Source organism: Hibiscus syriacus, unplaced genomic scaffold (assembly GCF_006381635.1).
Source record: "Hibiscus syriacus cultivar Baekdansim isolate YM2019G1 unplaced genomic scaffold, ASM638163v2 tig00111129_pilon, whole genome shotgun sequence".
Lineage (NCBI taxonomy): Eukaryota > Viridiplantae > Streptophyta > Magnoliopsida > Malvales > Malvaceae > Hibiscus > Hibiscus syriacus.
In genome coordinates, this window is record NW_024062990.1 from 385,847 (window position 1) to 401,541 (window position 15,695).

The 15,695-nt window shown below is 33.4% G+C and overlaps 2 protein-coding genes across 3 annotated transcripts; both read left to right on the forward strand.

Annotated features, from left to right (window-relative positions):
* Window positions 1-5,796: 5,796 nt before the first annotated feature.
* On the forward strand, window positions 5,797-10,213 carry LOC120154387 (protein RCC2 homolog). 2 transcript variants are annotated; one of them, XM_039166159.1, is made up of 16 exons: window positions 5,797-6,241; window positions 6,322-6,383; window positions 6,486-6,553; window positions 6,625-6,746; window positions 6,888-6,993; window positions 7,105-7,156; window positions 7,351-7,468; window positions 7,633-7,663; window positions 7,758-7,781; window positions 7,893-8,017; window positions 8,184-8,265; window positions 8,759-8,881; window positions 8,969-9,022; window positions 9,123-9,192; window positions 9,624-9,657; window positions 9,831-10,213. In XM_039166159.1, the coding sequence occupies exons 1-16, from the start codon at window positions 6,046-6,048 to the stop codon at window positions 10,148-10,150; spliced, it is 1,587 nt and encodes a 528-aa protein (XP_039022090.1). In that variant the 5' UTR covers window positions 5,797-6,045; the 3' UTR covers window positions 10,151-10,213. The 2 variants fall into 2 exon arrangements, with proteins under 2 accessions (XP_039022090.1, XP_039022091.1); XM_039166160.1 differs by having other exon boundaries at window positions 6,046-6,241; window positions 9,834-10,150.
* A 4,136-nt stretch (window positions 10,214-14,349) lies between these two features.
* LOC120154390 (5'-3' exoribonuclease 3-like) lies at window positions 14,350-15,232 on the forward strand. The gene is made up of 5 exons (XM_039166162.1): window positions 14,350-14,420; window positions 14,510-14,550; window positions 14,660-14,734; window positions 14,857-15,006; window positions 15,110-15,232. The coding sequence occupies exons 1-5, from the start codon at window positions 14,378-14,380 to the stop codon at window positions 15,110-15,112; spliced, it is 312 nt and encodes a 103-aa protein (XP_039022093.1). The 5' UTR covers window positions 14,350-14,377; the 3' UTR covers window positions 15,113-15,232.
* Window positions 15,233-15,695: the final 463 nt, after the last annotated feature.

Below are 15,695 nucleotides of genomic sequence, written 5' to 3' on the forward strand. Positions count from 1 at the left end.
TTTTGATGCTCTGATTCAAATACGTCTGAACTATTTTTGATTAAATTATATATGATTAGTATATTATTTTCATATAGCTAAATTTTATATTATAGGTTTTAAATGCAATTAATTATTCTAATATCGATTTTAAGCAAAATAAAATTTTACTGGATTTTTAATATTATAAATTTTATGTGATTAATGTGACATCTTTAGCTCATATACGGGGACTTATACGAAATATGGGTGTTACATATGCTAATTTTATTATTTTTTTGGATTTACCCATAGTGCATTAACGCGGTGAAATATTATAAATCCATGGTCCAAATTAATGGTACATTATTGTATGAAAAATCACAATATTTTTCATGTTGCTTTTGCCCTTGTTGAATGAGAAAATACAGAGTCTTGGGTTTTTCTCCTGAAAAATATACGGTTACTTGTTGTCACGAGAGAACACATTTGCATAATTTCAGACAGAGGAACTGGAATCAAAGCAGCAATGAACTCTTTGGGTCCAATATGGAAACCCCACATGTCCAACATTGTCTTTGTATACGACATATTTATGCAAACTATCATGAAAAATATAAGAAGAATGTTGAACACCAATTAATTATACGTATAGGTATGTTACTTTTTTTTTCAATTTCATTTCTCAATCATTTTCATTTATCTATTTCTAGATCACACTAACTAGTATGTATGGCTTAGGTTACGAACTCTTATATGAAAGGTTTGAGTTTATACTTTAAGAGTTGCAAGGAAAAATGAGGAAATATACAATTATATCATAGCCATCAACAAAGAAATGTAGAAAAATGCATACGATGGTGGATATCAATAAGGACATATGACAACTAACTTGACTGAGGCTACCAATTCAACTTTAAAGGGGGCGCGTCATTTACTTGTAACTACTTTGGTTAAAAAGATGTATTTTCATTTGGGTAAACTTTTTGTCAAGCTCAAGGAACAAGCTATTACTTGGATGCAAAACAATCATTTTTATCACCTAAATTAGTAGCAAATTTATAGAAAAAGGTTGCAACATCAAATGGAATGTTTTGGTAACAATTTTTTCTCGCACCCATGCATTATTTCATGTAATAGAAATGTTAAAACCTCTTTAAGGGATTGAACCTAACTTTTTCAGAGTTAATCTACAAGAAAGGTGGTGTGATTGTGGGTTTTTTCAAGCTCTAAAGTATACATATTGCCATGTCATAGCAGCTTGCTCACAAGTATCTAAGGTATATAAATTTGAGTTTCCCAATAGGTAATGAAAAGACCCAACGACATTCAAACTTAGCTACAATTATACCAGATTCATTGTTATTAAGGGATTCAGGTCGTCAAAAATCCACTCGAATTTATTTTGATATGGATATTCGAAAGACGTCAAAAGAAAACAAAAGATGTGGACATTGTAGATACCTAGGCCACAATAGGAAAAAATATACATTTCTTTTATCATCACTTAACTGTTAACCATTACTTATGTAATTTTATTTTATAATATTTCAATTTATGTGATTTTATTTTCTTTTCTTTTACAAGATGTGGTTTTCTTTTAATTTTTGTAATTTAATGTTTATGATTCATTATTTTCGATTTAGGATTTATTTCTTACGGTCAAGATTTTGATTTTAATCTAACTCTAAATCATTTAAACGAAAAAACCTAAACTAATTTACTCTAAAGAAACCCTAAACCATTTTAATATTAAAAACTCTACTCTAAACCACCTTAACCCAAAAAATCTTAAACCCTAAACTAATATTAAAAGGCATGTCCTCTTCAACAAACCTTCCACCGTAGTATCAAATCAACATAAACTAATATTAAAAGGTGCATTCCCTACAACGAGTCTTCCACCGTCGCGTCATATATATATATATATATATATATATATATAATTTTTTTAAAAGGGTTATCTTTTAAAGGAAAATAATTAAATGCATAATAACATATTATGAAAATCAAATTAATTGAAAAAAATAATAAAATAGCTCAAATAGACATTAAGCTTATAAAATATTATGATATGATAAAATTATCACCGTTAAATAGTAAATATTTGATTGAAAAGTAAGGATATTGTAGTTGAATTTAACACTAAAAATAAATTATAAAGGAGGAGAAAAGGTATGCTTACGTTAGGGATTACGTAGGAGACATAGGATTCGTGTATCTGATTGACTGTAATTAATATTATTAAACTTCTTCTTGCCTGTCTTTCCTCCTTCTAGAATTATCAACTCCACAAAATTCTTTTTCCTAATTGAGGATGGGTTAATCATATTTTTATTAAATTATTATTTTTGAAAAATTAAAATTTAGATTGATTTGATTTTAAGTTTAATGTAAGATATTTCATTCAACTTAAAAATGGTACATTTAAAAGATAATCGAATTAATATTCATCTATATTTTTATTTTGTTAGATTTATAATTTATCTAATAGAAATAAAATTATATATTTTTACATAGTGAGTTTCATATTAAATAATTTTTTTAGATTCATATTGAACGGAATGATAGATAAATGAATGTAATATTCGAGTGGATCAAATATTTGACTCGAATCAACTCATAATTATCTCAATTTAATGGAAATATATGGTGTAATTTAATGTAACCAAATTATTTATTTTAATAGCTTTTAATGCTATCTATGAATCCGATTCATGGACATATGAGAATGAATTTTAATTGATATTTCTACGTATTACTACTACAGACTATACGTATCTTAAATTTATCGTAGTTTACCTCGTCTCACTGTGACGAGCCCTTGATACATGAATAGGATCAACATTCAGCCTTGAGCGATGAAGCCAATAGCAAAAAATAACAGGTGTTCCCAATCAGAAAACAATGTCAGCCCCAATATTTGTCTTCTCACTCCTAATCTTTGCATCACAACCATGTCAGCGTATCCTCGCTGCTGCCTCCGCCGCCGGAGGTCAATGGCAACTTCTACAGAAAAGCATTGGCATCTCAGCCATGCACATGCAGCTCCTCAGGAACGACCGTGTAGTTTTGTTTGATAGAACTGATTTTGGACTATCAAAACTAGATGTTGCCGCGATTCCCAATTGTGATAAAATAGCCTGTAACTGCCGAGTCACTTCCTGAAGAGTGGATTGTGTGGTTGCATTCCACTTTTCCTGACTAGTCACATGATTTTGCAACGAAGTGAGGATCTGCTCATGGCGATTTGCTGTATCCTGAAGTGCTTTAATGGATTCTGTATCGGTTACCATCCTGGTAAAATCAACGAAAGCACCAAAATGTTATGATCGAAGAAAAGAACAGAGAAAGGAAAGAGTTGAAGAGAATATATTAGGGAAAGAAGAACAATTTCAGTGAGTTTTTTTCATGCCCTCGCTGTACAATCTCTCCTTATTTATCAAAAGGAAATCTAATAACAGAATGCTAAGAAAGGACAAAGTCCGTTAGTGCACGTAGGGTCTTCCTCTCTCGGGTACTCGTGCGAAATCCTGAACCTTCTCTACGTTTGGGCTGGAGCTACTGGCTTGAATATCCCCTGCTGCTAGGCTATAGCTGGTTTCCAGTTTGATATCTTCCAGATTGTTCTCGACATTACCTCCCCCTTCAGAACGAACCTGGTCCTCAAGGTTCGACATAGTCGTAAACTCATCGATGGGATCAGATTTTCGGAACAATTGGTTATGCCCACGAACGCCCTGCTGATAAGTTTTATAATAAGATCTTGTTATAATTAATCACGAAATATTAGTGGATAATAAAATGATGTAATTTTATAATCTAGTTAACTCAAAAGGTGGCGGAGTTAGAGGGGGAAAGATAGAGAAAACTCGTAGATTTTGCCTCATTTTCTTTGACGGACGACAAAATCCAGGTTTTATCTTCCATTAAAGTCTAAACAGATAGCTTTGTTCTTGAGTATTAAGATTAAGAAAAACTGCCTGCAATTTCCTTCCACTTCACAAGTCTTTTGTTTACACTTTTTGAACACTGTAATCAGTAATGCAATGTAATCGCAACCACATTTGGTTAAAAACAATGGGTAATCATTTTGATCCACTTTGCGTATTTGGGTCTCGTCTCTCATTTTGGTTCATTGTATTTGTAATGTTTCTTTCCTATTTCCATATTTAGATTCTGGGTTATCTTTGGGGTCTTTTTGTGTGTAGCAGTCGAAAGAATTATGAAATGAGATGGAGGGAATCGGTGACACTAGAGCTGATATGCAGAAGCTTCAATCACCACCGTCAAATCCATTGTTTAAGCCTCGAAACAACTCAGATATACCCATCTGATCAGTGCATCTCAAATGGCTCCTCCTTCTTCTTCTTCTTCTTCTTCATATATGCTTTGTAGTTATGACAATAGTAACAAAAGATATGGGATACCTCCATCACACCCCAACAACCCTACTGCATCATTGTCTTGTCCAACACAGATCATTGGTTATAGTCCCAGTTCTCAACAAGGCTCACCGTTTCATTCTAGGTCTTTATCTTAACCCACCTTCTTTTCCCTTACTACCTCTCCCCCTTATCTTTGTCCCTCAATTTCTTCCCTCTCTGATCCTGTTTATAACGGTGTTTCTATGGAGAAAAGGGTCGTTAATTCTAATATTAGGCCTTCACTTCCTTCACCTGTTGATAGAGGAAGTAAAGAGTTTTGTGTCGGCGTCTGTTCAAGTTTGCCGCCCCGTAGAGGCCATAGGCGGTCCAGCAGTGATTTTCCATTAGGATTCTCTGCTATGATTCAGTCTTCGCCTCAATCTAATTCAATAATGAGCCCTGGTGTAGATGAACCAGTTCAGTTGGTGAAACGAGAATTGGCGGATGACATGTTTAATGCTTACATGAATTCTGAAAATCTTGACACATTGAACTCTTCAGGCACTGAGTACAAGGATTTGGATAGCAGAAGTAGTGGCACAGAGACATATGGAGGTGAAAGTAGTGACAATGAAGTAATACTTGATTATACTCGCAACATAAAAGATTTTGTTCTTTTAAAAGGAAATCTAAAGGGAAAAAAAACTTATTTATTTGAACATATTTTGTTAATTATTAAATAACGGCGAATGGTATTTTGTTCAATTTATAATTAAAATAAAAAACAACTATGTCTTCAAAGTTTTATATACTCGATTTTTAACATATTTTAATTTTTTTTCATAAGCATAATGAATTATATATGTAACAATTAACATATTCATAATTGTATTATTTGAAAAAAAATGTTCATATTTATATTATTTTTTTATTTTAATTTTCTCTTAATATTTTTATGTCGTCTTCTTCTTTTTTTTCGATTTTTTGTTTAGTTAACGATGATATCAATCTTAATATTAATTATCGACCATCGGGGATTATTAGTTTTCTTGTTTTCTATATTATATTTTTTATTTTCTTTTTTTCTTGAGTCTTTTTAATTTTGAATTAGGATTTTTGTCACTGTAACACGTTTTTCTTTACTATTGTGGCATGATACTTATAGTTTTTGGTACGTTATTCGCATACCTTTGCGATGGTTACTATTTTTTAGCAAAGGAACATATATAATCTTAACTATATATTTATTTATCAAATTATTACTATAATTTTAATTAATATTAAATCTTTGATTCGCGATAATTTGTCAATAAATACAAATTAGAGAAATCTAACAAATAGAATCGCAAATAAAAAGAAATGTTGAATTTAAAAAGGGAATTATTTGGAATTTGGAAAGACCAAATAGATTCCTCTTGCTCTCTCTCCACAGTTAATAATAAAAAAGAGTAAAGGTAATCAATCCTCTTCTCACTTCTTTTGAAAATATTTGCCCCATTTTTTGAATTAGGGTTTCGGTTCTTCTTCCCTGCTTTAAACCCTACTATCGCCGATCCCCTTCTTACTAGCCGTTGTTCTGTCTTTCCCGCCATATTTATCCTTCATCTGGGCCCCTCACCTTCTCCATTTCAAATACGAGCCGTTTGATCGGCTTTCCTTCGCTCTTTTCCTTTTCGCGTGTGTATGTGTGTCTAAGTTTTGAACTTTGTTTAGCCTGGAAATGTCGTCGAACGAAGCAGAGAATAAGGTGGAGGATGAAGGGGGAGAGAAGAGAGGAGGAGAGCTCTTGTTTTGTGGCTCCACGAGTTGGGACATCGTTGGCCGCCGTAAAGGTCCAGTGGAAGGTAACTTGGTCTCTCCCACTCGACTCCGCCCTCTCATTGGCATCAATATCCGGTTCGTTGCCTCTGGTTGCGGTGAGTTTTTGTTTCACACCTACCGATATACATTTCAAATATATATATTTACTTCAAAAAATATTTTATTTTCGTTGCAGTGTCATGTCATTGCGTTGCATTGGATGTTGAGGGGCGATGCTACACATGGGGTCGTAATGAGGCATGAAAAAGCTCAGCGTTTTTTAATGTTGTTAAATGCATATTGTTAATGTTATTCTGATGTTGTTAATAGTGGCTGATAGACGTTTACTTTTGTGTATAGAAAGGGCAACTGGGTCATGGAGATAGAATCCAGCGTGATAGGCCAACTGTTGTTTCGGAACTCTTAAAGTATGTTCTTTTGGTCTGTTATTAAACTTACTCATGTCTGTTATTAAACCTCGGTTGCATCTATGTTGAAGGTATAAAATAATCAAAGCGGGAGGGGGGAGGAGTCACACGGTGGTAGTTACTGAAGATGGTAATTCCCTGGCATTTGGCTGGAATAAGCATGGGCAGCTCGGTTCAGGTTCCATAAAAAATGGTAGGTTCTGTTGATTTGGATTAGTACTAGTACCATGTTACTCTAGGTGTTTTGTTTTCTTAGTTGTTAAATTCTTCTACGGATGATGACATTTTTTTTAACTTTTTGGTTCAAATGTTTATCAATGTATCATTTTTGTAGAAGTTGAGTCATCTCCCGTACGTTGTCTTGTGTCTCAAGTTACAAATGTTGCCTGCGGAGCTGAATTCAGTGCGTGGTTATCATCCGCTGAAGGAGCTTCTATACTGTATGGTTTGCGGTTCTTTTAGTTTTGTGTCTTGACTTACTTTCATAGTCTATAATTCCTTTTTTATTTTTCACTTTTTCACTGTTTCTAAACTTGTTTTTTGGTTTGTAGAACTGCAGGTCTTCCCCAATATGGCCAGCTTGGTCATGGGACAGACAATGAGGTATGTGGAGAAGATGAGTTTGCTTTGACGAGACTTGTTCCTATTTTTTGCGGCAGACTATTACTTACAAAGTTATGCTTCATGTATATAATATATATAAGACTAGTTTCTAGCTGTGGTAAATATATCATTAGATTGACTTGCAGCCCTTGCTTTTTATTGGATGTTTGCATTATATACGTATATGCTTGCAGTATAATGCTAAGGATAGCTCAGTGAGGCTTGTTTATGAAGCCCAACCACGCCCTAGAGCTATAGCCACTCTTTCTGGAGAAACTATTGTCAAAGCTGCGTGTGGGGCAAACCATACAGGTTCATGTTATGCCTGTTCTCTTTCATGTTTTGGTCATCATCCCTCTCCTGCCCCAAAAACTGCTACAACATTCACCTCATTGTTTATATTTCTACTTTTTTTTCTTCCACCACTACTACAACATTCATATCATTGTTTGTATTTATACTTTTTGTGCATTCAGTTGCTGTGGATACAAATGGCTATGTTTACACGTAAGTTCACCGCTGATTATTGTGGAAATGTTTTAGATTTCTCTTTTATTTTCCTTGTTCTTAAACAATTGACTTCCGTTACATGAATGTCTAGGTGGGGCTTTGGTGGTTATGGAAGGTTAGTGCATACACACCACTGTTTACTTCTGCATCATCGCAGTATTTAATGTGTTTTCACAGTGCTTAAATCCTTTATTTACTGCATGTAATTCCTTAATCGCATGTGCAGGCTTGGGCACAGAGAGCAGAAGGATGAGTGGGTTCCTCGTCGTGTTGAAGTATTCCAGAGGCACAATGTTCTTCCTCCCAATGCAATTGTTTCAGCTGGTTCTGTAAATTCAGCGTGTACTGCAGGTATTGTTTGTTCCGTACGTTGTTAGGGAGGGAGGTAGTCTGGTTGCTAAAACTCTCTTAATAAAAATTGAGGGTTATAGGGAGAAGTGATGCCATGATAGGCCTTCTGTTTATAGATTTCAAGGTGATTATGTCAGTTTGATTATTTCTTTTTCTTGTTTTCTAGGTGGTGGGCAATTGTATATGTGGGGCAAAATAAAGAATACTGGTGATGACTGGATGTATCCCAAACCTCTCATGGATTTAAGGTTTTTCTTTGCACCATGGCTATTTTATTCTTAATGTTAGTTTCTCTTCTTGCATGACCATGATTGTCTTAATTTTTTGGTCTTGGTGTATCACCACAGTTCTTGGTTACTGTTTTCTTCCCTCCCTCCCTTACAATCATTTGTTCCACCTTATTTTGTGTATATATATGATTATCAAGTTTTGCGAGGAACTTTCTTGTTATCTACTATTTATCGTAGCTTTACTTAGATTCTGTTATTTTATTGCATTCTATTTTATGCTATTCAAGTGTGCTAAAGTGACTTATATGTTTCCTCCTAAAGAATGAAAGAAATCATTGATTTCATAGTATTGACATCTTTTCAACTGTTCTATTATTATTTTTCCCGTTCATTTTGATTCTTTGCTTTATGTGAAGTCCTTGGAGGGTTGAAGTCAATTAAACTTTACCCTGCTAGTTTTAGTCTGTAAATATATATCTAAGGTGCATTTGTTTATCCCTTTTCTTCCCAGTGGCTGGAATTTGCGTTGCATGGATTCTGGCAATATGCACCATTTTGTTGGTGCAGACTCTTCCTGCATAAGTTGGGGCCATGCTCAGTATGGAGAGTTGGGATATGGTCCTGCCGGACAAAAGTATGCATTATTACCTTTGCTTGCAGCTTTTTGTCTGTAGTCTCTATCCTTATATTCTATTTACTTGATATTGTGTCTTCTTTCTAGGTCTTCAGCTGTTCCGAAAAAGGTAGACATTCTGGAGGGCATGCATGTTATCAGGTGAATAAATTAACAATAACTTCATGTAAATATAATACTATATGATCTGGTTTTCTCTCGACGGGATGGTACTGATGAATTCTTTTTTATATCTGTGTAGTGTTGCCTGTGGTATGGGCCATTCAATGGCCGTTGTTGATAGAACAAATGTTGGTGACAGGCTTGACCAGGTACATTTGTAATTCCCCCACCCCCTTTTAATATTTAGAGAGTTTAGTGCCTAGATAACATTGTGGTTGTACCTTCCAAAACGTTTTGGTTTTTTTTCCTAGTCCCAAGACACACACGCTAAAAATTCTTATTGACTTTATTAATACTTCCAAAGTTTTAAGGGTTTAGTTTAAATATTTATGCCTAAGGACTTTTTGACATACATTGCTACATGCAACTAGTGTCATTAATCCCATCAGAATGTTAGTGCAACTTCTTATTTTTCTGTATCTGCTGGACATAAACTTTTGAGGATACCCAGTTATTGGTCATTGGCGATTAGCTCATTTTGGGGATGTCGTTTTGGTGTCTTGTACTGGCCGATGACTTTTTGTTAATGTTGAAATATTGAAATACAAAGCTTTGTGTAAATGTTCTCTGTTTTCTACAGCTGGACATTCATGATGGCAAAGATTCCGGCGAAGGTATGTGTCTGTTTCGGTGTCCTCAGTTTCCAGTTAGTTGAGACTTTATGAAGGATTTTCCGTAATAACATTGCAAACTAGATTGTTGCCATAGATTGTCAAGTTGACAACTATTAAATATTGAAGTTACGAGAGTTTGAGATGCACACTAATTTATAAATCTATCCTGACTGCAGCAATGGAGGTACCAGATACCGAAACTTCAGCTCCTAAGCAAAACAAAAAGGGTGCTAATAAAACTCCAACTTCCTCAAAGAAGAGGAAGAAGGCGAAGGATGCATCTGACACAGAGGAAGAAGAGGATAGTGATATCGAGAGTGACGGCAGTGAAGGACACATCAATGGTGAGGTTTCTGGCAAAGGCCGAGGTAAGGGTACGAAGAAGTCCACATCAGGTGGAAAAGGTAAAGGGCGTGGACGCCCTGCTTCAAACAAAAGTTCGCAATCCTCTCAAGGAAAAAATGGTAAGAGGGGACGGTCGCAGAAGGCCTAAAAGTGTTGTTATATTCCAGTCCCACTGGAAATTTTGTTCTCTCATTGTGGAGAAGTGTACTTTTTCTGAACTAGAATTGTTTTTCTTTATATTCTGATCACCTGGTGAACGATGCGCCGGAGTTGACATTTATGAGTTGTTTTGTTTGAGATGATTGGTCAATGAGCAGTGAGAATTTAGCTTTTTAATTGCCTGATTTCTTTTATATAATTGATATAAACGCGCAATCCTTGCATAAAAGTTGTCAATGGCAAAATCCACACGGGTGTATGGTGTTTGATTACACTATGTGGATAGTTTTTGATTATCGATAATATTGGATTGGTACCCATTTTAGGAAACCTGCTTGAAACACGTGACAGTGGTCTCTCTGCAACTCAGATCAGTGGAGAATGGTGGTGGATTCAGATTTTGTTGGTTGAACCAAGCACCATTATGATTGACGGCATACGGATAAGAAATATACACAAATCCTGGTTTTGGTTATGCAGTTGAAAATAGAAAATATTATGTTCATTCCAGCTCCAATCTTAATCGTTTACCCCCATTATCATCATTGTCAAGTATGGTGTTTCTTTCACCAAACAACCTATACATTATATATACATACACGTATCTATGTTAAATGCTCAATTTTTCCTACTTGTATCAGCGTGGCGCGTGAGAGTGAGAGAGTGAGAGTGAGAGTGAGAGATTTGTTTTGTAAGATGGAAATCATTCTTTAGTTTGATGCAAACCTGACAGCTTTTACTGTGTCTCCACGATGGGAATGGATTTGGAAGATCATTTTATAGATGCGAGGTTGATATGATATAGATTCATGTTCAACCGATAACTGCCTCCACTTTCTGCATCAATTCAGCCCCAATAATTTTAAGGGTAAATTACGTATTTAGTATATAAATTATTAATTTTAATTCGTTTTAATATTTAAACTCAATAGACTCGTGTCTATAGTCGCTGGTTGTCCTATCTCTCGACCGACGAAACTCAAACTTTTCAACTCGTCATTTAAAGGAAAATACTACCATAAATGTCGCACAACGAAAACACATCGATAAAATGATACAATGAAACATAACATTAATTAAATTAAAATAGGATAACATTAGAAATATTCATCAAACTATGACAAAATAATTTTTGTCTTTCAACTTTTTAAAAGTTAATCATAAAATAAACATTTAACTTTAAATTTTATAAAAATGCATCCACCGATCATTAGCTATCATCAAGAGATGATATGACATTTTAAATTGATAAAAAAATATCTTCTTTGGTCCCTCAATTATAACTATTTTTTAATATTTTTTTATTTTTTAAAAATCTATTTTAAAAAAATATATTTAATTTCAAATTTTATTTTTGAAACTATAAATACAAGTTTAAATTATATTTAAATTTATAGAAAAAATTAAATAATTGAATCACGTTGCTTAAAAAATTGATTTCGTTTTCAGATAATTGAAATTGTTGGATCTTAAAAATTATAAATTGTAACTTTTATAAATTTAATTATAACTAAATAAAAAGTTATTTATAAAATAATTTGATGAATTAAAAATTTCATAAAGTTATAATTTATAATTTTAAAAATAAATTGTGAATTTTTATACATTATAAAAATATTTTTTAGAATTATTACTTAAAAATATTAAAAATTTATCAAAAATTAAACTTTATTTATAATTGAGGGGTAAATGAGATTATTTTATTAATTTTATATATTACTTTACCCCTTTAATGACACCTAAGATTGTTGTATCTACTTTATAAAAATAAAATTTAATATCAATTATATAACTTTAAAAGTTTTAATATCTAAAATATTATTTTAATATATTTTAGTGACTATTTAAAATTTTTATCAAATAAAATTAGTGAATTAATCATGCAGCGATCCTTGAATAATTTAATGTTTAATTAATAAGCGCAATTTAGTTAGTGATACATTTTGGTCGGTTGTATTAGTGGAGTATATAGATTGATAAATTAAAAATTAAGTGTGAAAAAATCCATTTTTTTGAATTTAAATTACTAATATTTTTATTTATAACTAAATAATAGTTAAAATGTAAATGTTAAATAATTATATAATTAAAATAAATAAAAATAAAATAAATTGTTAAAAACGTTAATCATTGAGTGATAAGTAGATCAATATATATAATTAACATTTTGGTATAGCCATATATTTCAATTATTAATTTATTTGTTTATACGCTGTATTCTATATTGATTGAACATAATCCTAATCATACGAATATATCAATTGATTATATTTATATTTTTAAAAAAGAAAAAAGAAATTATGTATATACATTCAGGGTTGTAAATAGACAGTTCATGTTATTGGGTTGACTAAAAAAATACATGTACGAGTTGAGAGAAGTATCTGAATTTTATTGAATATAGATGGGCAGTGTAATAAGCAATTTTTGTCCATGCTGCACTACCCCACGCTAGCTTCACCCACGCTGTATACACTCATCTCGTGACCATACTTGTCGGCCACCAACACAACACACTAACGCTTCACCTATGTTCAGCTCCACCATGATGTGTCGCTGTCCATACCGCTTTACCCATATTGCTCCATTATTGTTTGTTTTTTTCTTCCTCTGTAAGGGTATAAAACCCAGGCACTAAAACAATGAGAAACATAAACGAAGGGAAACAATTGTAAGAGGGCTCTCGTTTTTTTTTTATCAGAAACTAATTTATGAGAATGTAACAAAAAAATATTCTAGCTTTTAATTTCGTTCTTTATTTTCATGTAATATTTATTGTTTCTAAAACAAAAAATAAAAAAAAGAGAGAGATCGAAACTTAACTTATTGTTGGTGAGTTCGTCGGGGAATAGAGGTCGGTCGAGGTATGCGTTGGCTACCAAACCGATGGTCGACGTTCACAGCCTTAGAGCTTTGGGAGCATGCCGCCGCTTGTAGGAAAGGAAAATGTGTTTTGCTTCAGGTACATGGGTTTTGGAACTCAAAAAAATATCAATGACGACTCCCAAAACATTTTTTAAATCAAAATTATATACCTATTCATTTTATTTTTTCTGGTAAGTAAAAATTTCGTGCCCGAAAACCGATTACCACAAGCCTTGCTGGGAGTTAAGAGAGTATTAGTAATCCAAGTATATTTTTTTACTGGACAACACTTTTATGCTGTTTCTTTCTTTCCATTTCCATCAGGCATATGAGAACAAAGAAGAACTGAAAGCAAAACTTGAAGAGTTGATCCGTGACAAATCTGATGTTTTTAACTCCCAAAATCACGAAGAATGTAAGGTTTGAATATATTCTTAAGCAATTTATGATTTTGTTTTTCTACTAATATTTTGGGTGTAGGCAGTCGTCAGATCAGGAACTCTGGTTTGATATATATATTTAATTTTCAAAATGCTCACTGTCCCACTCCTCTTATCTCAACCAACTGAAAGAACTCTTCTGTTTCTCTCTTTTCTCATAATTTCATTGCCATTTTAGTCCACGACTTAGGTATTTTAACTGTCATATGGCAGTTTGCTCTTGTCAGATTAAACTGGGAGAGGGTGGAAAGAAAGGTATTATAAAGAAATTTTCAGCAGAAACTCCAGAAGAAATACGGAAAGTGTTGTGAGTTAATGAATCTCTATGAAGATGTTGGCAATTATAAATTTTAAATTATCCATTTAAAACGGACCTTCATTTACGTAGATTTTGAAATTCACAGAAGGTTTAGGTTGGGTCGTGTATTATTACTATGAAGGTGTTTGTTCATGGCCGTGGTGAGTTTCTCTTACTTTTTCTATAATTTGTTCATGGAGGTTATGTATATTCTTATTTGTGCTTAGAATCAGTCATCACATTCCCTTTTGGATCTATGTGAGTTGTCTTTTAAGCCTTATTTTGGTGAGAATGGTCTGTTGATCAGGAGCTCATCTTTCTGCTTTAATAGACATTCTTTGCGTCGTCATTGTGCTGCCACTGAATTTTGTGTTTCAGGTTTTATCCTTATCATTATGCTCCCTTTGCATCTGATTTTAAGGATCTTGTCCAGCTAGATATTCATTTTGAGCTAGGTTCCCCTTTCAAGCCATTCAATCAGTTATCGGGTGTTTTTCCTGCTGCTAGGTACTGTCACTTGTTTCCACTATGTTCTCCTTGTAAGTTTTTGAGTCAGAATGATAATATGACTTATTTCTTTTGCAGTTCACTTCCCATATAATATAGGAAGTTGATGACTGATCCGAATTCACCCATTATTGATTTTTATCCGACTGGTATGCAATTTACTAAACAAGCATGCTTCATATTTTTTTCTTCATTTCTTCCTTGAGATCTGAAATTTGAACTTGCTCTTTCTTATCAGATTTTGAAGTTGACATGAATGGAAAGCGGTATTCATGGCAGGTAGGTTCCTCTTTCACTCTCGGTTTAGTTTCATATGCCAAGTGGTTTATAGATGGTCTTCTTTATTCAACTGGAAAGTCAATAATCTATCTGTTGCCGCTTTCTGAAGGGTATTGCAAAACTACCTATCATTGATGAAGAGCGCCTTCTTGCTGAGGTTGCAAAAGTAGAACATACTTTGATGGTATGGCTCTTTATTGACGTCATAATTTCATGTGCTCCTTACACTTTTGCCTTTCATTATGAATCATCATGATCTTGCTGGATTTTGTTTAGCTGTCTTTTAAATGCTACAATATCATGCAGGGGGAAGAAGCACAGAGAAACAGTACAATGTGTGACATGCTTTTTGTGGCAGCTTCACACCATCTCTCAGAGCAAATCTTTTCTCTTGACAATCGTTGTAAACAATTGCCAGAAAGGCAACGGATTGAAGTCAAGGAGGAAGGATTTGAGGTCGGATATAATCTAGAATTCAAGCTGTCTTGACTGCTTTCCATGCTAGTTGCCTTTAAGACATGTCCCACTTTTTCCCTGATTTATTTAGGTCTGCATGCAGTGACGGGATGAATGGTTACATATCCCCTTGTGCTGGAGAAACACAGCCTCCTATTTTCAGGTCTCCAATCAAGGACATGGAAGATATTTTGGCCAATGAAGTCATGTAAGTTTTAATTATTGATGCTCCTTATTTATCGATGATATGCATGGAGCAGGTTATTAAATGAAGATACATCAATTTTCTTTTGGACGCCGTTTTTACTGATGTTGTATATAGATACTTCCAAAAGCTCATAAGCCATCCTCCACCAGGAGTTGCTTTCCCTCCTAAGGTATGTAGAAGCTGTAGTTCTCTGCTTAATGATAGCCACACTTTGTTTGTTTTTTTCTTTTAAAGTAGTGCTGTATAACCTATAAGATTTTGCCTGTTAAATTAATAGTAAGTTTTAATTTTTTGAAAATTTCCTATTCCACGAGGGGAAAATTTATTTAAGATTTAATTTTTTGAAGAAAAAAATAATTTTAACATTTTCGACATCAAGTGATAAATAACTATCTACTTATCATTTTCAATACTTCAATCTTAATATACTTTTTTTTTTGGAAAATTCCTTAATCCACAAGGGAATAATTTATTTCAGATT

Excerpts from the sequence above, each read along its gene's own strand:
- LOC120154387 (XM_039166159.1), top strand. The coding sequence starts at position 6,046 with ATGTCGTCGAACGAAGCAGAGAATAAGGTGGAGGATGAAGGGGGAGAG. Across the intron at positions 6,384-6,485 it reads ACACATGGGGTCGTAATGAG|AAAGGGCAACTGGGTCATGG; the intron begins GCATGAAAAAGC and ends TTTTGTGTATAG. Across the intron at positions 6,994-7,104 it reads GCTGAAGGAGCTTCTATACT|AACTGCAGGTCTTCCCCAAT; the intron begins GTATGGTTTGCG and ends TTTGGTTTGTAG.
- LOC120154390 (XM_039166162.1), top strand. The coding sequence starts at position 14,378 with ATGACTGATCCGAATTCACCCATTATTGATTTTTATCCGACTG. Across the intron at positions 14,421-14,509 it reads TATTGATTTTTATCCGACTG|ATTTTGAAGTTGACATGAAT; the intron begins GTATGCAATTTA and ends CTTTCTTATCAG. Across the intron at positions 14,551-14,659 it reads GAAAGCGGTATTCATGGCAG|GGTATTGCAAAACTACCTAT; the intron begins GTAGGTTCCTCT and ends CGCTTTCTGAAG.